The sequence below is a fragment of the Mastomys coucha genome, unplaced genomic scaffold (genome assembly GCF_008632895.1).
Source record: "Mastomys coucha isolate ucsf_1 unplaced genomic scaffold, UCSF_Mcou_1 pScaffold16, whole genome shotgun sequence".
Lineage (NCBI taxonomy): Eukaryota > Metazoa > Chordata > Mammalia > Rodentia > Muridae > Mastomys > Mastomys coucha.
This window is the reverse complement of record NW_022196898.1, coordinates 39,183,785-39,204,731: the sequence shown is the minus strand read 5'-3', so window position 1 is coordinate 39,204,731 and position 20,947 is coordinate 39,183,785. Positions and strand designations below refer to the sequence as shown.

Genomic DNA, 20,947 nt, shown 5'->3' with positions numbered 1-20,947 from the left:
CCTGAAGATCTAGACCTGGGAAACCCAGGTGACTCCCCACTTCCACGTTTAGAACCCACTGGCCAGAGCCAGAAACTCTCAGTTCTTCTTTCGAGAAATGACAAGAACATTGAAAAAGAGGAAGAAAGGCAAGAAGCCTAATAGTGGAGGAGCAGCACTCTTTTCACCATGCTAGGTGAAGTCTAACAAGCCTTCGTGGAACATGGTTGTCTCCGGAGGACCTATTGTGTTAAACCCAAATGGAGAGGTGGAATGGGTGAATCAACATACGATCCTCAGAACATGAAATTGCATAGGGTCTCCAAACTTAAAAGACCAAGTAAGCCAGCTAGGCTTGCTTCTCTTTAGTGGCATCGACACTGGGAATAGCGATCTACCTCCAGGAGAGGTGAGGTTTTGTTTTTCTAACAGAAACAACTGTGACCTGGGACAACGGCCATCTCCTTACCCCAGGCTTCAGAAGAGTAACTTGTCTGGCCAGTCAGGGTGCCCCATCCCCTGATGCTGCAGCAGGGCCTTAGACAAACACAAGGGCACATAAGGTGACTTCCTGCTGCCCTTGGTGAAGTCTAGTTTGGCTCTAGGGTATGTCCAGTTTGGGGCCTAAATTCGAGGATGGTGCTCCAGTACAAGCACAAAAGTTCTGAGATACACACCTATAGTCGTAGCACTGAGGAAACTGAGGTGCTAGCGGTCATGTATGACTTCTAGGTAGCCTGTGTTTCACGACATAAGAGAAATCCTGCCTCAAAACAAAACAAAACAAAACAACATGCAACACAGAAGGACCTACTGCACCAAACCTCCTTAGGTCCTCAGCCATGTACCAAACAGCCAAGCACACAAAAAGGTTCAATAGGATTTTTTATTAACATATAATATATTTAATAAAAAATAATATCCACTCTGGCTCTCTCTTCCATTGCAAGGGGAAGAGAAATAGGGAAGGGCTGGTAATGCCCATCCCTTTCTGGACAAGCCCTCTCCAAGATTCCCCTACACCTTGCTTTCCAACAGGCTCTGAGCTCCAGACAGACGATTTTCAAAGTTACAAGTGCTTTTGGGCCCTCCCTTGAACTCGCCCCAAAGCCCACCAGATGTACAACATTCAGGGCCACCTGGCCAAGCCCCTTCCCTTTCCTCAGTTTTAGGATCCTTCATTCATATTAGAAAAAGGATCTGGGGGCAGAGAGTAGTCTCTACTGGCCAGGGGGAAGGGATGAAAAGACAGTGATGGGACAGGGCCATGAAGAAGGACGGCAGTAAGGTCCCCTCACTGTAGCCGATCACTACGGAATGAATCCTCCACAGCAGGGTCTGGCAGCAGGGCACAGGGGTCACTCAGCATGGTTAGTCCTTCCAGGCCCAGTGGCTCCATGCGCAGCTCATCTTCCAGCCCCAGTCCCAGCTCCAACCCAGATGCTGACACCTCAAAGCCAGGCACTCCAGCCAGGGCTGCTGCAATCTCCTTAGAAAAGCCTGGGGAAGAGTCTCCTGTGTATAGAAGAGGTGGGTAAGGATCCCAGGCCACACACCTCCAAACCCCTCAAGCTCCTATCACATCAGTGAAGCTGCCAATTCCTCCTGCCAATCTCCACCAGCACCCACATTCCCTTACCTGTGAGTATGATATTAGGTCCTGAGCCATGGCGGGAACAGTGGGTCAAGTTCTGGTGGTTGAGGACGTGAGGGTCCTGGGGGCCACTCATTGATCCCTCATTCCCTAAAAATCCAGGACCTTCTGAAAAGGCAGGGGGATCCAGCACCAGGCTGGTTGAGGGGCTCTCCATGTTGAACTGCTCCAGCTAGGGACACACAGACAGACTTTAAGGAAGTGGGCTTTAGAACAGGGTGTCCTGCCTAGCTCTGCCGATATGCCCCCTTCGCCTAGCAAGCCCCATCCACCCCAGGAAGAGAGGCAAAGACAGAGGGAGGTGATAGCAAGCAGAGCCAACAGAAGCGAGCACGGGGCCCGAAGTAAGAGTGGGCACCGTACCTGCTGTGCCAGAGCATGTGCATGCCAGGAAGAGAACGGGTCAAGGCAGGAGTCATCAAAGAGCAAGCTGAGCAGAAACAGAGGGGCAGGAGTAGGGGTCAAACACAGGAAGACAGGAGCCCCAAGCTGGCAGTGCTATGTTACCTGGGGGGAAAAAAGAGGTCCCACCCATATCTCCCAGTTCAGTAGACCAGTGACCACTCAGGTACCTGACCCACCCTCAGCCCCTCCCATTTCAGAGCTATGAGTTTGCATACTCACATTCCCCAAGCTGAAGTCATTTATTGGGCGATGGTAAGGCTGTTGCCCATGTCCACTGGACCCAGGTGGGTACAGTGCCCCATAATGTGGCTGCCTGCCTGGAGGCTGTCCACCTGAGGGCTGCACTAAGCAGGCCTGAGAGGGCAACTGCTGTAGAGACTTCGGGGTAGGTGGATGGGTGGGTATAACTAGACTTGGGGGGCTATATGGGTATGGGGGCAATCGCTGGTCAGTAGGCAGTTTACTGGTATCCAAGGGGACGCCCTGAAAAGGGAGAAAATGTATTCTTTAGTGTGATCCCCCAAAAGAACGCTTAGAGTTTCCCACCTTGTAAACTGCACCCGTCCTCAATTCAAACCTAACAATGCTCCCAGCCATGAGCACTGGTGCAGCACCTGTAACCTCAGCACTCGGGAGGCAAGATCACTGCCTCTGCTTGTCTCCCCACTCTCTCCCAAAACCAACAACACCCTAGGCTTCCACACACATCTCTGGGGTTGGTGGAAATTACACAAAATGCCTATCAAAATGTAGGTGCTCAGTGAGGCTAACAAAAGGTTAACTCTTAAACCTATTCTGTAAGTGATTGCTCCTAAACCCTGGTACCTGATTATCAGTAACTGGTTACTTCTGACAGTTCACAAGAGACTGACTGTTAATGCCACAGTGTGGATGATCACTGTTGTTCTGAAGCCCTGAAGGGGCCTCACAGACCAGAGGGAAGGAGAGGAAGAAGTAGAGGAGATGTGGAGGGCTAAGTGCCCTCCCTGGCATGTCTTCCCTACAGGACAGGGTACAGATGGAACACAGAACATACATCCAGGAAACAGCAATGGAGTACGGCAGAGGATAGCAGAGAGGAGGAAAGGAAAAGGGTGAAAGAACTGGGGAAAGATTTGAAAACTTTAGCACAGAGGCAAGTCCGAAAAGAAAAAAGAAAAGAAAGCTAGGCATGGTAGCTCATGCCTTTAATCCAAGCTCTTAGGAGGCAGAAGCAGCAAGGATCAGATGTTCCAAGTCAGCCTCAACTATATCCTGAGTTCAAGGCCAGAAGAACTACATGAGACACCATCTCCACCATTAGCGTAAATGTTGGGAAATTACTTTCAGTTCAGGCATCAAGTTTTTCATTTATACAGAGTGAAAGGGCTGAGCTCTGTGGTTTGAGACTCTCGGGTTCTTTGAGTTCTGGTAAAGAACGGGAAATGGGAGAGGGCTGAGAGGGAACAGAAGTGATAGGGGATGAGGTGAGCTGGCAAAGGAAGGATAAGAACAAAGAAAGGCCAATGGATAAGCTACACCGGCGCCTGTGCTATGCACGATGATGCTAAATACTTAGTATCCAATGCTCACAAAACCATGAGACTACTGAGGCTCAGAGAAGGTCAATAACTTGTGAACAAAGCCAAGTATCAAGAGGCAGAACTATGATGTGAAACCAAAAGGCAGAGCTTGTACTCTTAAGCAAAGAAGGGAAAGATAAATACAAGATGGGTTGGGACAAGACAGAGGAATGGACAGGGATGGATGAGACAGGGGCAGGCACAGGAAGGAGAAGAAGGGACACATATGTAGGGAAGGTGGCCACGCATACCTGAGTGATGGAAGACAAGGTGGGTGACATTGTTGGCGAAAACTGTTTGGGCAGCTGCTGTTGGGACCTTCTGGCGTCGGCTGGGCCCGCGGGCAAGCTCAGGGGGCTGAGGGGCACACGACGGTGGCGGGGAGAGGCCCCAGGAGTAGAAGCTGGGTAAGGGGGGCCGCTCAGGACAGGAGATGAAGTGGATGAAGAGGAAGAGGAGGAGGAAAGGGCTGGGGCACTAAGTGATGGGTGGCCCAGGGAGGTGGTGGGCAGTGCATGGTGGGCCAAGGAGGAGGCAGGCAGTGATGGGTGACTATGGGAGCCCTGGAGCTGGGGTTGAGGACTGCTAAGGGAAGCCTGGAGGTTGGGATTGCTTAGGGAGGACTGCAGGGATGGGTGGCTAAGAGGTGAGTGAAGTCCTGCAGACACAGACAAAAAACCAGAGATGCCAACATTACTGATGGGAACTCAACCCCTTTCCGACCAGAATGGGTAGCAGTGACCATACTATGGCGACACAGGGTCCTCCCTACTCTGTTCCTGACCATGAGATCGGCACTACCCATTTGGGGGGTGGGTTACTGTCCATCTTTTTTTCTAGGAAAAGCCACACCTACCCATTCTTGCTGGGTGAGAATTACAATGAGGAAATATGAGGTGTGGGGTCAGTGAGCAGTCACAGGATCCCAGATCAAGCTTCTGTCCCCTGCACCCTTCTAGCCATGCAACACCTTGTGGTCACATTACCAGGACAAGGTAGCCACTCACCTGGTATATCATAGCTGGGACCCAAGCCCAGACCTCCACTGATGCCCAAATGGGTCATAGTGTGGGTCAAATTGGTGGTACTGTTGCCTCCACTCAGGCTGGGATAGACTGTTTCCTCAGGGTCCAGGGGTGTGGGCAGTGGAGGGGGGAAGTGTAGGTTGGTGAGGTCAGGTAGGGAACCCCCTGTATTCATGGCAGGTGGGAGGACAGGCACATTAGCAGGCTGGTCAGGAGATGGAAAGATGCTAGGAAGGACAGAAGAAAGACAGGTAAAGAGAAAGTGGTCAGAGAAGAGCAGAAATTAGTCTTTTGTATCTCTCCTTCCTTCCCTCCATCTCACTCCAGCTTTACAGTGCTACTTACTTGATTCCAGGGACTTCACAGGATCGAGGTCGAGAGGAAGATGAGGACAGCTGGGAAGAGAAGGAAGATGGTTAGAAATGAGGACAGATCTCAGTGGGAACCCTGGAAGGGCTGTCCCAGGGAAGAAGAGAGCAGAGAGATAGTGGAAGACACCCGGTGTCCCTCACCTACCTTCTTAGCATCCCAAGGTTTCAGCAAATGCTTGTCATCTACCAAGTTCTCCTCAATAGCAGGGACTTGAAAGAGAAAGACTGGTGAGGGGAAAGCTGGAGAAGAATCCAGGAAGGCAGGACAAGAAGCAAAGACAGCCAAGAGGGAAGACTGTTCCCTGACCCCATACAAAGTTCCAGACATGGGGCATTCATTTACCCACAGCTGGTAAAGAACACATACCTTTAGCATCCATCTCACCATCCAGAAAACCTGCATGGGATGCAACAGGGGTGGTTGCAGTGCCTACTTATTTTCCGGCTTCAATAAAAAGCTCCACAGTTACTCCCTGGGACCACCTACCTCCTCTGCGGCTGGGCAGGATACTAGGAGGTGTGGGGCCTGGATAAGTGTCTTGGGGGTTAGGGTTCATCACACTTGTGTGAAGAGCAGAGTCAGAGCTTGTCCTGTTGGAGGAGCAGAAGTGAGTAGCAGTAATAGTCTTCCAGGTACCAAAACACTGCCCAGCAGTGGGATATTCAAACTGGTCTAGAAAAGGGGATGAAGTAGATAGAGTAGGGCCCCCAGAAAGTACAGGGAAGAGATGTGAACTAAAGAAGTCAAGGGCCATCACCTGTTAAGTGCAGATGGCAGTCTAAACAACTGCCCCTTCTCAGCTGGGAGGTTGCCCCAGGGCATCATCCTAGGATAGAAAAGTTATGAGGAGGAAGAAGGCGCTGGCAACGGATGAGAAAGGCATGGGGGGTGGGAAAATGTATGGCAGCCAGGGTGGATACAAAAAGGCCTTGGTACCCAATATCATGCCTCTTTCTGGTCTTCTGATGCCCTTGATCCATGAGCCTCCCACCCTTGTTCAATCTAAGAGATCTGGATATAGAAACTCCTCTCTGCCAAGACAAGCTGAATAGAAATGCTGAAGCCTAGCAAGTTTTCTGGACACAAATATTGGAGCTGAGATGGAGAAAGGAGGGGCTCAAAGACCTGACAGGCTTATAGCATTACACCTGGCATCCACTACTATGAAAAAGGGACAATTTTGCCACCCTCCCCTTCCCCCCACTTATACACACCCCAGCTTGGCTACAATTCTATTGGTTTTGCAAGCTGGATTAGGAGGCTTGGCCACTCATGTCAACATGGCCAAGACTGGACTCTGACCACCTACCCTGCTGCCCCACCCTCCCAGCTTGGCTCTTACAAGAGGAGGTGCTTTTGATACCTTAGCCTAGTTCCTAGCCCACCTGAGCCCCTCTAGAACATGTCAGAGATTGAATGGTTGAGAAATTCTACCTGCTCTGGACTCACCTTCGCCAGCCAGACTCTGGGGGAGGAGATAAGTAGGCAGGGCTATAGGGAGAACTGTCAATGTAGATAGCTATAGTTAAGGGAAAAAGTAGAGAACGGATGAGAGAATAAGGGAGACTGTGTGGCAATACAAGTAAGTCACATATAGTGGCTCAATGCTGCAATCCCAACACAGTGAGGTGCTGTGTCTCTCTACACACACACACACACACACACACACACACACACACACACACCATACAAACACAAGAACAAAAGGAAAGAAGAAAGAAGAGAAACTAGGGCTATATCTCAATGAAGGCCACCTAATCTGTTAGGCCCTGGACCACAAAAATAAGCAAACAACAAAACAGAATAAAAACAGACATGGTGGTCTACACTTGTAATCCTAGTGCCTAGGAGGCTGTGCCAAGGAGAGCACCAAAAGTTTGAACCTACCTGATTGATCTGTCAAGTTTCAGAAAATCCCAGACTGCAGAATTAAACCATCTCAAACCAAAACCAAAACCAAACAAACAAACAAAAAAGAAAACCAGGCCTGGCACACCCCTTTAATCCTAGCACTCAGGAAGCAGAGGCAGCCTGGACAAGCTCCAGAACAACCAGGACTCCATAGAGACACTCAGAAAGTCAAATAAATAAGTAAATAAATAAATAAGAAAGAGAAAAAAAGTATAGTAGAGCTGGAACAATCTAAGCAAATGCCTGAGTAGGGTTAGGGAGACAAATATGGTAGAGTCTCTCGGAGAGAAAGTTCACAACAGAATGAGAGAAGGGACTGACTCTCCTTCCCAGGCGACAGGGAGCCCTGCTTTACAATCACATGAGCAGAAGTAAGGCCACCCAGGACCAGCACTGAAGAGGGCACAGCCAGAGAAACACCAGCTGTGCTGACACACAGGTTGTGGTCACTTTTCATGACTGGATAAAAGAACTGGAGAAAGATGGGCTCGAGCACATAAAGGAGAAAGCGCCTTCCCTCTGTGAGTCTCTAAAGAGCCCCTTCCTATCATTCCTTTGTCCTTAAATTGCTCTTGAAGGATATGTGGCGGGGGTATCGGCGGAGTGGGGACACCATTCTGCGGGGATCTCGTTGTACCCGTTCCACCAACCCATGGTGCCGAGTGCTCCGAGATGAATCCAAAGGTGAATGAAGGGGGCTCTGCCAAAAGGACAGGTGAATCAGCAGGGGAAGTAGCATGAGAGCCTACACTCCTTTTTGGCTGGTGTCCACTCACCTGGAACTCAGCCAGGCCACAGCCAATCTGGTTAACATTGGGCAGAGAACCACCATAATGGGAGCTCCTTGTATAAGCCAGTCGCAGTTTTTGGGCCTGTAACTGAGATAAAAGAGAGAAATGGGCATGTCAAGGAAGGTTGTAAGTACTGTTCCATTTGGCCATCTCTACCACCAGAGTACACTGCTGCTTTCTAAGATAGCTGCCAGTGCAAAGGCAGGGCTGGGGAAAAGCAAGACCTGGTACAAACAACCCACCCCAGCGCTTCTGCAGCTTCCTAATCAATGAGCTCCTACTGCTGGAAAAACCCTGCTGGCCAAGGCCTGTCCTCTTGGTATCCCCACTGAGACAAGTCACAGATGGTGGCCTATTAGGCACTTTCTGCCTTCATTTCCAGATGTGTTCTAGATTAATTAGAAGATGAGAAGACAAGAGTCGATGACAAAGATTCATTACTGCCAGTTTCTTTTCTTTACACTTGAAAGACCATAAGCTTCTGGGATCTGCTTCTTTTCCAGCTTTGGAACAAGGCTGCACAGAGTCTGCACATCCCAAACTATAAAACCCAAAGGTGTGATGATGACGGCTCTGCTAAAAGAAAGGTAACCAACCCAAGTACTCTTCTACTAGATGCTAAGATGACTGAATTGGTAGAGGAGGGAGAGGGCACAGTAGCCTATTCCAACTCGGGCAGAGCCATCTCCTGCCAGTTCGTAGAGATGTCTGCTAAGGAAGTGAGCAAAATAACCCTCAATTGGCCATAGTTTTAGTCTCTCTATATTATCATATGTACCTCTATATGAGAGATAAGTAGCTACTTCCAAGGCTCAAAGACACTGCTCGCAGCCAAATACATAGAGCTGGGATAAGGGCATGGAAAGGAGGAGAGTAATCAAGGAAGGGTAAGTTCTGAAAGCTCAGAACTGATCAGAATCAGTCTTCTATTATAGATCAGTTCAGTGATGCCAGTGGGTGATGCTGATCTCTGGGCTTAATGAATACTCCAAGTCCTCGGTGGTATATGTCCCCATGGCTGTCTCTGCCTCTAGTACACCCTCCCAGTTAGCTAGGTAGCAATGTAAGGCTTTCACTCCAAGCTCAAGATCCTTGTATCTCCAGGCTCTGGCATGTCTGTCCACTATATTTCGCCATGCAGCAGAGAAGTTAATCAGAAGTTAAGTAGAAAAGTGCTACCAAAGCACCACAAAGATAGAAGCCCCAGCTTTTCATTCCTCACTGGCACACACTCACTCTGATCCATAGTTGTGAGTCTCAAGCTCTCCACTAGAAATAAACCTCTCTCTCATCTTCTTCACTCTACCCCTTAGCATAAACAAAAGCTCTTAAAAGGGGCGGTCAATAGTTCATAATCCTCATGGTTGTACAAACATACACACAAAACCAGATTTGCGTCTCTATCTATCTTGAACTCTCACAAACTAGAGCATGTGGTCTCTAGAAAATCAAAGGGGAAACACACATAGGCCTCAAAGAGTAGAGGGGGATACACACATAAATACAACCAGTCAGTCATACATAGAACTAAAGAGCTCTGAAATATGGTTATGCTCCATCATCTCCCCTTAGATTCCTTCCAGCTCTTTATCATGAAAAATACTGCAATATCCTTCACCTGCTGTTTTAAAAATAATTGTGTCTCTAAATTGGGGCTGCTGACCTGCAAACTCTTGAGTGTTCACCCCGATTCCCTCACAACCTGCCCTGGGAAGCAAGAAACCAAGGCAGGGGTCAGAGGTGTACTTCCAAAAACAACTTGTCAGAGGCCTGAAAATTCTTTGTGGCACTTCCTAGGAATGAGTATTTCCCACACACAGAGGACTCTAGAAAGCATTCCAGACACTGACCCACAGGTAGCACCACCTGCCTACAAAGTTCGGCACATCCTCAGTCAAAGGTTAGGTGATCCTTTAACCCAATTTGGTGATTCAAAGCTCTACCTTTTCTTCCAGGCGCCCAGAGCCATACACCAAGACCCATACAGTGAGCAATGGTCTTCACCTTGACTCAAATCAGGAAACCACACGAAATATTTGAAAAAGGAAGCAAAGGGACGGGACACAGGAGGGGACTTCCTGTCCCAATATACCCAGCACAGCCCGATCAAACCACTCGAGGGGCCCTTTCCCCTTGGAACCTAGTGTCCCATAAGAGCACTAGTACTAGTTTGGTGATCACAAACTCTGGAAGGTTCAGATTAGGGACAAGGAAACTATGCTCCCAACACATAATCCAAGACAGAGGATGCTTCAGTGGAGTACCTGGAAGGACTCCGCCAGGGATAGACAAGGGCCATTCCTCGGGCGATGGACTTCGGCGGCCCATCTCCTCCTGCGACCCCTGCTTCGTACGCAAATAACTCCAACCCAGACTTTACTACTCCCACAACCTCTCCAGTGTGTTCACCTCTTCCCGGCAAAATTCATCTAGCTGACCCTGGGCCCTCACCCCACGCCACCCAGACGGCGGCGCCCGCTGTCCCAGCAGTGTTCCGCCTCCTGCCCTGCGGCTCCCGCCCCTGCCCCGCCTCTCCGCTCCACGACCGCTCCTCAGTGATCAAGCTCCCAGGTATAACCCCTTACCCGTGTGGAGCCGATGTCCATCATCACCTCCTCGAAGGCCGCCGTCTCCTCGGCCTGACGTTGCTTCTGAAGCGCAATCTTCTCACTAAACTTTCGTGGGTTAGACGCTGAGGCTGTGGCGGAACCCGGCCCGTTTGCCCCTGACGTCGCCATCTTACTCCCGCGTTCCTCCCCGCCACCTTCCCAGTTCCAGCCACGGCCTCCGCCGCGGGCCCGGCCCGGCTCCTTTAGCCTTAGCAGCAGCAGCCGCCGCCACCGCCACCGCCTCCGCGAGCCCGGCGGCTCGGCCCCAGCCTAGTCCTGACTCCGGACGCACCGCCTTCTGGGACTTGTAGTTTGTTTACGGGCTTCCTCTATGCCCTCAGCCACAAAGAGAGGGCAGGAAGCGGACATCACTTCCCAGCAGTCGTGTGACCCCGGGAGGCAGGCACGCACACCACCCCTCACCTACTCCGGGCGCACAGCAAGCCGGGAAAGGTAGTTCTTCAACAGTCCCGAGCCTACAAACGGGAAGGGGAGAGGGATTCGCCAAGGAAGAAGAAAAAGGGAAGGGGTGGAGACAGAAAGGGAAGAAGGAAGAGACAAAAGAGTAATTTGGTCATCCTCAGGAAAGGTGAGAAGTGGGGCAAGTGAAAACAAGGATCTTAACTGTACACGTCTGAGATTCATATCCGCTCCGACTGGCCACAACACACACACACACACACACACACACACACACACACACAGATATAAACACACACACAAACAGAATCAGATACCATAGGGGTGTATAGAAACATCTTTTATTTGGGTAACATGTCCCAAAACAAGTCAGTTAGTAAAATAGATTCTACAGAGTACAGCCCTATACACAGCCCTCCTTCCCCAAAAATAATCCTGGGGGAGGGAGTCTATCTCCCCCCTCCCCAGACTCCTTGGATATAAAGTTTTGGCAGGTTATTCTTATTATCTAGGTATGGACCACCATGTCCACTTTCTGTAGTGGCTGATGTCAGGTGTCAGTACCTACTTTTCTCTCACTCCAGACCAGTTCAGCAAACATTTCTGCCCCACCCCAAATTGTGGGGCCTAAATAAAAAGCAAATAGGTCTCTTCCACTGAGATGCTGGGCAGGACCCAGCACCTCATCACTGTGCTTTCAGAAAAGGGGCAGGTGAGCAACACACAGTGCTGCACACCTTTAATCCCAGTGCTCAGGAGGCAGAGCTCTGAGTTTGAGGCCAGGACAACAAGGCATATACAGAGAAACCCTGTGGGGATGAGGGGGGGAGCAAACAAAAAACCTAAAGGGTGAGTGGGTGGGTATTTGGCACTTTAACAATAGACTAGTAAGCTAGGCAATGGTGGCACGGCACCCCTTTAATCCCAGCACTAGGGAGACAGAGGCAGGTGGATCTCTGTGAGTTCAAGCCCAACCTGGTCTACAGAGTGAGTTCCAGGACAGCCACGGCTACACAGAGAAACCCAAAAAGGTGAGGACAGGAGAGGCCAGATAAATTAAGAAAACTGGCAAACAGAGACCATTTGGCAATAGTCCCTAGTGGAAGACAAGAGAGAAATATAAGAGTAGGTAGCAAGAAAGTAGTAGGAACCACTTCAATCAGTCAGAGTGGCAAAATGGAACCAAGAGGATACTGGCTTTGACTTATAGCCTCTGTATCTTTATCCCAAAGCAGCTGGCTGCCTAACTCTGTTCTTCTGTCAGCTTGTCTCTTAGATGCAGTACCTGGCCTCTGACTGTAGCAGTCTGCCTCCTAATGCCCCTGACCATGTCTGTAATAACTTGGCTTTCTCTTATTCTTTGGGTCTGGGGCTAGCCTCTTAAGCTCTGTCCACTTCCATCTCATTATTCATAGTCCAAATGTCCCATCCCTATCTCTCAGAGAACTCTCTGGTCCTCACTACTTCCTTTCTCCATCCCTTTCTATCTCCCACAAACCGAGAAGGGTAGGTAGGGAGGACAGGGGCACCTGGTAAGTCAACCTCCCCTGCCTTTTCTCTTGAAGCACCTTAGATTTGGACAAAGAGCAGGCCAGTGAGCAGGGCAAAGCCTGCGAGGAGCAGAATGACCTTGAGAATCCTCTGCTCAGAAGTGGCCAGCTCCTGGGGTAGGATTTCCAGGAAGGTGATGTAGAGAAAGGTGCCAGCTGCCATGCCCTCCAGAACAGATTGGGCCAACTGGTGCAGAGGCCCAGCGGACTCTGCCAGAGCTGCACCCAGCCCGATGCCCAGAGGTGTCATACACGAGAAGAGAATCCCACAGCCAGCCACCACCTGGACCCGTAGGTGGCTCTGTAGCAGCCGCAGGGACAGGCTGACCGCCAGGATGCCCTTGTGCAGCAGCAAAGCTAGGCACAGCTCCATTGCCCGAGCCCTGTCTCGCTGCAACCCTACAGCCAGGCCCTCAAATACTGAGTGCAAGGCTAAGGAGAAGACCAGCACACAGGCGCGCAGGGCCGAGGGAGCTGCTGGAGTTCCGCCGGCCTGGGGGATCCCTGGTCCATCGTGCCAGTGTTGAGGCCCACCATTCACTGTGCCCAGTAGAGCCCTTGTCTCTTCTGGATGGGGTGGACTGGACTGCTCCTTGTAAGCCAGTGTGATCTGCTCCATCACCAGGACCAGGAAGAAACCCATGGCCAGGATGAACTCTTGCAAGGGGAACTGAAGCTGTGAACAGAGGTGGCAACAAGAGTTCAGGAAACAAGACCAGGGGAAGAAGTCAGATGCAAAGCCTGGTAGAGGCCCTGTTATATGCATTTGAAGTTCCACGCAGACAGGCTCCCTGTGGCCACACAATGATGACGTCCATTGGAGGCACAACCACAGAACAACACTTAATGGAACAGATACGGTATCACAAAGTGTTACATGAAGACCAGCTTTGGCACTGATATTTGGCACAGGTAAATATCCCTGTCATCACTGTCATCCATACTGTAAGTAAGCAGCGTCTCAGCTTTTACCCATCAGATGTCAGTCACAAACACAATCTCACCACTACCAACACTAAGCAGTGACCACCAAGAATGTCTCCACACATTACCCCAGTCAGTGTTTCCTAAGGGTCAAAACCTCCCCTGGGTGAATCATGGATGTACACACGCACAGGGTGTTACATGTAAGCACACAAACAAAGGATCACATCTGGGTCCGCCTTCCCAAATGCTCACATACAAAGCTCCATGTCACAGGGACATTCACAGTCATATGGAGATATAGGTCACTCAGTCACAGGTACACAGAGGTCAGCACCCATTCCTACTTCCTCAGTCACAGGGGAAAAAAGATGACTTTGCTGAACAACTGTCTCAGATTTTCCTATACTGAGTTTTTTTGGAATGTTTCTGTTTGGGAGGCAGGCAAGGGGTTGTGAGTCTTCACTGCGAAGCCCAAACTGGCCAAGAAAAATACTACATAGCCCAAGCTGGCCTCAAACTCCTCGTGGTCATCATGCCTCAGCCTTGCAAGTGCTGGAACTGCACTACTACCAACTTTATAACAGATTTCCTTGCCTTGGACCCCATCTCCCACTTTCTTGAGAACTTCTGGCCCCTGGGAATTGCTTCCTACCCTCCCAGATCGGCAGCAATCTGTCTCCAGCATGCTAATGAATACCTGTAACCCACGAAATCGAAGAGGGAGAACCAAGAGCTTAGAGCAGTCTACATTACATAGCTAGACTCTACTGGAAAAAAGGGCTTCACTTGTGTTCATGTAAGTGACCCTACTTAAACATATGCACGAGTACACACGCACGCACACACATACACATACATACACATACACACACACACACACACACTCAAAAGAGAGCTCAGAAGATGATCAGTGGGAGGGGAAGAAGGAATCTAATAGGAGTGAATATAGTTAGGATACTTTATGTGTGTATGAAAATGTAATAATAAAGCCCATTACTATGTATAATATGTGCAAATAAAAAAAAATAAGCAAAGAAAGGGAATGTGGGATAAGGTAGCACAAACCTGTAATTGAGAATCTGGGAGGCAGAGGTAAGAAGATCACTGCAAATTGGAGTGCCAGGCCTACACAGTGAGAACTTGTCTCAAAAAAGAAAAGGAGAAAAAGAGGAGGGAAGGAGACAGAGAAGGAAGGAGGGACAAACGTATAAATGAACGAAATGTGATTCTTGGAACATTGTTAACTTCCTGGGAACTGTAACCCAGAGTAGTTCACACACCTGATAAGGCTCCTCACCCTAGCTCAAGAAGTAGAGAGAGAGGTCAAATAACGTTCAGTATCAGGCAAAGAACGCACAGAAAGAATATCCTGCTGCTGAAATCCATAACTCACAGGCTCACATACTAAGGCCTTCCACAGCCATGAGGTGACCCCTGAAGAGATCTGTATAACCATGTTTGTCTTATACAGGGTTTCTCTGTGTATCCCTGGCTGTCCTGGAACTCACTCTGTAGACCAGGCTGGCCTCGAAATCCACCTGCCTCTGCCTCCAAAGTGCTGGGATTAAAGGAGTGTGCCACCACTGCCCGGCTCACTGCCCAGGTTTTAGCTATGTTTCCTATTAGCTATTCCACAATCTACTCTTGGTCACAGGTTGAGGTCGGGCTTACCGTCACATGCAGGGCCTCCAAGGCCTCATCTATAGCAGCCAGGTAGTCAGGCAGCAGGTCCAGAAGACATGTAGCCAAAAAGACTCCTCCAGCGAAGCAGCTTACTAGGCTTAGGGCTTTCTGGCCCGAGGCTACACAAGAGTGAAGTACAAAAGGGGTTATAACCAAAGGAAACCCTTCAAAGTCCCTCTACTCCAACAGAAGCCATGACTACTCCGGCCTTCCCCTCCTCCTCATCCACCTCTCCCAGCCTCTGGAGACTCACCTGAAGCTTCATGGTTAGCACCTGACCTTCGAAGCACACAGACAGGTACCAGGCTGCAGATTAGTGTCAGCAGCAGCAACAGCACCAGGGCCCCCAGCTTCACCTCCAGCCCCACTGGCACAGAGGGCTCCGATGCGATTGCTTCTGGACGCCACACCAGGAGCTCTGGCTCCCCCCAGGGCCCCATGGTGGTTGTGATAATTCGGTGACTCTTCGACCTATACAGAGAAAGACTTAGCATGGGTGGGAATGGTCACACAGGAAAGACGGGGTCAAGGAAAAGGGAAGGCTGGTCAGCAGAATGTATTTCCCTCAGCCCAGCCACTTTCTGGCCTTTCCCAGCTGAAGTGACTCATCCGCTCCAACACCAGGATTGCATTTCCTCCTTCGAATTTCTCTCCCCCCCAAGTTCTGAGAACCATCAAGGAGGAAACTGAGGCACAGGAAGGCCAATATAGATATCACATTACTCTTTCACCCGGAGCACGCAGAAAATTAGGGAGAGACTCCAGAGAGGACCTGCGAGCAGACCACTCTCTCAGTCCACTAAGTGCATGTAGCAAAGAGAAGTCCGAGATGGCTTCACCGATGATCGCACTGAAACTGGGCGAACTTCGGGGCTGGATGACTCTCTTAATTACCCACTCCCCAGGGCCATTTCCCGGAAATAACAGGTAGTCTCGGCATATAGCCAAAGAGGGGCTTGGGACTAGCTTAGATCGCACTGGGCGGCGTCTGAAAGTCTCAGAGATCAGGTCGGAGGCCGCCAGCGTCGCGGGAAGCAGAAGAATGTTAAAACGGAGACCCCAGCTCCCAGCCTGTGAGGCCTCAGAGGCTGCCTTCGACCCTGCGACCAGCGAGGCCTCACTCACCTCCCGAGGGTCTCACTCCATCGCGGCAGCTCGGTTCCGGCCTCGCGTCGGGAATTCCCACCCCCTCCCCACCCCTCTCCCCTCCCCCGCCGCCTACGCGGCCCCGCACGAGGCTGCCAATGACTGCGCTCCGGGGGAGGAGCCTAGCCTAGAGTGACGCGCGTTACGAGCAATTAGAATCTGAAAACAAGAGGAGGCTAGGCTGGCGGCGAGCAGAGACGAGGCCAGAACCGGGAGGGGACTAGCGGGAAGACCCGAAGGCGGTGGGCCCCCCGCGCTGCCACCGACAAGCTGGCCGCTGGGGCCGGCCAGTCAGAAAGCGTTTGATACAAGTGGGAGCTAGGAACTCTGCGAGCAACACCGGTTCCCTATTCTTACCCCAAGTATTTCTTCCTACATCTCTCAGGATATGTCTGGCCTTAGCCCCTGACACAGCTCAGGCTCTTTAAGTGCCTAACTGGGCCAAAGGGTAATCATTCCCTTTTTGGGATAAATGTCCTTGCCTAGCTTGCCTAGCCAACCTCCACAGAGAAGAGGATGAGAGGGTTTTTAGTGCCTCACACCTTTCCTCCCAGTACTCTGGAGGCAGAGGCAGGTGGATCTCAAAGCCAGCCTAGTCTACAGAGTGAGTTAGAGGACAGCCAAAAAAAAAAGTGGAATTTTAAAAAAATGTAGAGGGCCGGGCAGTGGTGGTGCATGCCTCTAATCTTAGCACTTGGGAGGCAGAGGCAGGAAGATTTCTGAGTTCTAGGCCAGCCTGGTCTACAGAGTGAGTTCCAGGAAAGCCAGGGCTACACAAAGAAATCCTGTCTTGAAAAACCAAAAAAAAAAAGGTAAAAAAGAAAAGATTTTTTTTTTTTTGGTGCTGGGATTAAAGGTGTGCGCCACCACCGCCCGGCAAGAAAAGATTCTTAAAAAAAAAAAAAGTAGAAAGAATGAATGCATGACATAAAAGCCATCCTTTCTAAAAATTAATTTATAATTAAATAAAATGATTTTTTCCTAAACTCCTGTGGGTCACTTGATTCCCAAACATGGGCATGTAATGTCAGCACTTGGGAGACTGAAGCAGAACTGCCCTGAGCCACAGATGGGGGTTTTGACAGAGTCAGGAAAGGCAAATCCAGTAACTAATCCAGTAAGAACAAAACGTTGTCCTTTCCACAGAGGAAGTGTCCAATATAGTCAATCTGACACCAACTTGCTGGCTGGTCACCTCAAGGAATGGTGCCATTTCTAGGGCTCAGTGTTGGTCTCTGCTGTTGGCAGATTTAACATTCAGCAGCAGCTGTAGCCAGGTCACTGCCTATCTATTTCATTTTGTTTTAGATCTCACACTTAAAAATTCACAGTGGCCTGTGATCACTGTGCAGCCAAATCTGTCCTGGACTCAGGGCAACCCTGCCACAGCCTTCCAAGTGCTGAGATTACCGGCACGTGTATCCCCATGCAGGGTCACCAATGTAGTTTCATTTCTTTGGTTTTTCTGTATAACCCTGGCTGTCCTGGAACTCACTCTGTAGACCAGGCTGGTTTCAAACTCAGAAGTCTTCCTGCCTCTGCCTCCCAAGTGCTGGGCTTAAAGGCGTGCGCCACCACCGACCTGCAAGCTTGAGTTTTTTTAATTGAATTAGATGTCCCCCTCCCCCACAAACCCCCAGTCCTTAAGGTAGAAAGAGAAATCCAACTCCCACAAGTTATTCTCTGGCTTCCAAATATGTGTCCAGCAGTACCAAACACACACAAAAATGAAGATACATTAACATTTACTGAGTTCAAGTATCTTTATGAGTTCAAAGTCAGCTTTGGCTCAACAATTAGAAGCAGACAGCCGGGCGGTGGTGGCGCACGTCTTTAATCCCAGCACTTGGGAAGCAGAGACAGGCGGATTTCTGAGTTTGAGGCCAGCCTGGTCTACAGAGTGAGTTCCCGGACAGCCAGGGCTATACAGAGAAACCCTGTTTCGGGAAAAAAAAAAAAAAAAAAAGAAGCAGACAGTGCTCTTTGCAGCACACTGCCCAGTACCAGCATATATGTCAGGCAGTTCATAACTGCTTATAACTTTAGTGCCATGGGGACCAGGTAAATATGGCTTCCTCCTGCCTGTGTACATACCCACACATAAAAGTACACATAATTTAAAATAAAATAAATATTTTAAAAGTTGAAGAGGGGACTGGAGAGAGACCAGCTAAACATTTAAAAGCTGTTCTTCCAGAGAATGCAATTTTGATTCTCAGCAATCAAATCAGTCTGTAACTCCTGCTTCAGGGATTTAACACATTTGGCTTCTGCAGGCACCTACACTCATGTGCACGCGCTCACATACAGACATAAATATCTAAACATAACAAAAATATTAAACATTAATTTATTAATTTTATATGCATTGGATGTTTTGCCTACATATATGTATCTGCAATATGTGCATGCAATGCCTGCAGAGTGCAGGAGAAATCATCAGACCGTCACCCCACCCCACCCCGCTAAAACTAGATTTATAGATTGTTGTGAGCTGACATTTGGGTGCTGGGAACTGAACCAGGGTCCTCTGGAAGAGCAATCAGTTCTCTTAACCACTGAGTCATTTTTCTAGCTCCAAATTTTATTTATTTTTTTAAAGATTTATTTATTTATGTATATGAGTACACTGTAGCTGTACAGATGGTTGTAAGCCTTCATGTGGTTGTTCAGAATTGAATTTTTAGGACCTTGCTCCAGTAGACTCTGCTCTGCTTGCTCCGGTCAGCCCCGCTTGAACGGGTTAGCTCCACTCAGCCCCTGTTCGCTCCTGCCCAAAGTTTTATTTATTATTATACATAAGTGGGCTCTGCTCCCTCCAGTAGACCCCACTCACTTAGTCAACCCTGCTCCTTCAGGCCCAAAGATTTATTTATTATTATAAATAAGTACACCGGAGCTGCCTTCAGACACACCAGAAGAGGGCGATGGGTCTCATTACGGGTGGTTGTGAGCCACCATGTGGTTGCTGGGATTTGAACTCAGGACCTTCAGAAGAGCAGTCAGTGCTCTCACCCACTGAGCTATCTTGCCAGCTCTCCAAATTTTATTTTAAAAGTTAAATGAAAATTGTATTTGTGTGGGGCTGGAGAGATGGCTCAGGGGTTAAGAGCACTAACTACTCTTCCAAAGGTCCTGAGTTCAAATCCCCAGCAACCACATGTTGGCTCACAACCATCTGTAATGAGATCGGATGCCCTCTTCTGGTGTGTCTGAAAACAGCTACAGTGTACTTGTATATAATAAATAAATAAATAAATAAATAAATCTTTAAAAAAAATTGTATTTGTGGTACATAACAAGACACTTTGAAATATATGGTATGTGTATATCTACACATTACAAAATGGCTAGTTCAAGCTAATCAACCTATTATCTTACATATTTACTTTATAATGAGAAAAGTTAAAACATGTTCTGAGCAATTGGTTTAAGTACATCAAATATAGATTGATTAGAAAGTTGGGCAGAATTCTTGAGAGTAGGAGGTTCTCCAAGGGAAGAATATTCTCTCAATGATTTTTGAACTGTAAACTACATCCATCATTATTGACTCTCATCTCCATGTTAAACAACAGACCTGTTGAACTTGACCTTCTTCATCTGACATGAGACTAAGGAAGTTATTTTTTCCTCTGCAAAACTTGATCCTTCAGGGAAAAAGAGGGATGTTAAGTGAGATGAAGACAGAAGTGCCATCCAATCCTAGCAGGAACCGAAGCCTGATTTATTTCCCACTGAATCAGCTCTGCATGTAGCAGCCTGTCCGGAATCCTCAGCCTCTTGAAGTGCATTTAACCACCTTTCTTTTTTTTTTCTTTCTTACTTTTTTTCTTTATTTCTTCCCCTCACCCCCTAAACATGGTTTCTCTGCATAATCTTAGCTGTCCTGAAACTCTCCCTGTTTTAAAAAAACAAAGCAAAACAAAACAAAAACAAAAACAAACAAACAAAAAGCTAACTTGTCTGTCCTCTCTGGATTGCTATGAGAGCAATGTGAGAAAGTGAAAATGCTTATATATAATAGTTGTTGCTCAGCTGTCAACACATGCTAACTCCCTTCCAGCTTGTACTAGTGGCTTAGTCAAACATTCTTAAGGAAGGTAAGCACATGTTTGAACTCTGGATGTACCTCCCATGTCTTTCTGCACTGGGAGGAAGGTATATGGGGCTCATACTTATGCTAATGCATTTTCATTGTTTTTCTTTCTTTCTTGTTTTTTTTTTTTAGATTTTATTTATTTATTTTATATAGATGATGATGAATACACTATAGCAGTCTTCAGACACACCAGAAGAGGACATCAGACCCCATTACAGATGGTTGTGAGCCACCATGAGGTGGCTGGGAATTGAACTCAGGATCTCTGGAAGAATAGTCAGTTCTCTTAACTGCTGAGCCATCTCTCCAGCACTTTATTGTTTTTCTTCAAGTGCATAATTCATCAGACACTAGCTCAAGGCAAAACAAACCCTGAATTTTAGAATAACTATTTTTGTGTGTGTCATGAGCATCTGATTCCTTATCATGAAAACTGGCAAAATACTATGTGCACTAGGAGCCTTAGAGCTGTTTGTTGTACATCACAAGACAGAATAATGCTGATGGAAACAATTTTTTCTTCTCTCTTTTTTTTTTTTTTTTTTTGGTATTTTTGAGACAGGGTTTCTCTGTGTAGCCTTGGCTGTCCTGGAACTCACTCTGTAGACCAGGCTGGCCTCGAACTCAGAAATCCGCCTGCCTCTGCCTCCCAAGTGCTGGGATTAGAGGCGTGCGCCACCACCACCCGGCGAAAACAATTTTTTCAAACAGGTGTCATAACTCACTCCTTACATTCCAGCACTTGGGAGGCTGAAGCAGGAGAATTTCCAAAATGAAGCCAGCCTTTGTAACAAGAGTAAAATCTTGTCTC

At 48.6% G+C, this 20,947-nt stretch overlaps 2 protein-coding genes across 4 annotated transcripts in view; both read right to left on the bottom strand.

The window, feature by feature from the left end:
- Positions 1–851: 851 nt before the first annotated feature.
- Crtc2 (CREB regulated transcription coactivator 2) lies at positions 852–10,768 on the bottom strand. Of its 2 annotated transcripts, XR_004119664.1 has the most exons (15): positions 10,285–10,768; positions 7,685–7,786; positions 7,492–7,608; positions 6,447–6,508; positions 5,755–5,823; positions 5,484–5,587; positions 5,364–5,393; positions 5,142–5,221; positions 4,971–5,020; positions 4,608–4,852; positions 3,852–4,258; positions 2,258–2,521; positions 1,997–2,063; positions 1,619–1,805; positions 852–1,494 (listed from the first exon to the last, which is right to left on the bottom strand). XR_004119664.1 is itself a non-coding variant. In XM_031374604.1 (14 exons), exons 1-14 carry the CDS (start codon positions 10,435–10,437, stop codon positions 1,274–1,276), a joined length of 2,076 nt encoding a protein of 691 aa, XP_031230464.1. In that variant the 5' UTR covers positions 10,438–10,576; the 3' UTR covers positions 856–1,273. The 2 variants fall into 2 exon arrangements, 1 of the variants encoding a protein (XP_031230464.1); XM_031374604.1 differs by lacking the exon at positions 1,997–2,063 and having other exon boundaries at positions 856–1,494; positions 5,142–5,206; positions 10,285–10,576.
- A 285-nt stretch (positions 10,769–11,053) lies between these two features.
- Positions 11,054–20,947, bottom strand: part of Slc39a1 (solute carrier family 39 member 1) — a 12,576-nt gene continuing 2,682 nt past the window's right edge. The window contains exons 1-4 of one of the 2 annotated variants that reach the window (XM_031374611.1): positions 16,014–16,095; positions 15,142–15,359; positions 14,877–15,007; positions 11,054–12,954 (exon numbers count right to left, since the gene is read on the bottom strand). In XM_031374611.1, coding sequence (XP_031230471.1) covers positions 12,298–12,954; positions 14,877–15,007; positions 15,142–15,328 — 975 coding nt within the window. In that variant the 5' untranslated portion in view covers positions 15,329–15,359; positions 16,014–16,095 and the 3' untranslated portion in view covers positions 11,054–12,297. Of the gene's footprint in view, positions 12,955–14,876; positions 15,008–15,141; positions 15,360–16,013; positions 16,096–20,947 lie in introns of those variants that run through there. The other variant, XM_031374612.1, reaches the window with a different exon arrangement.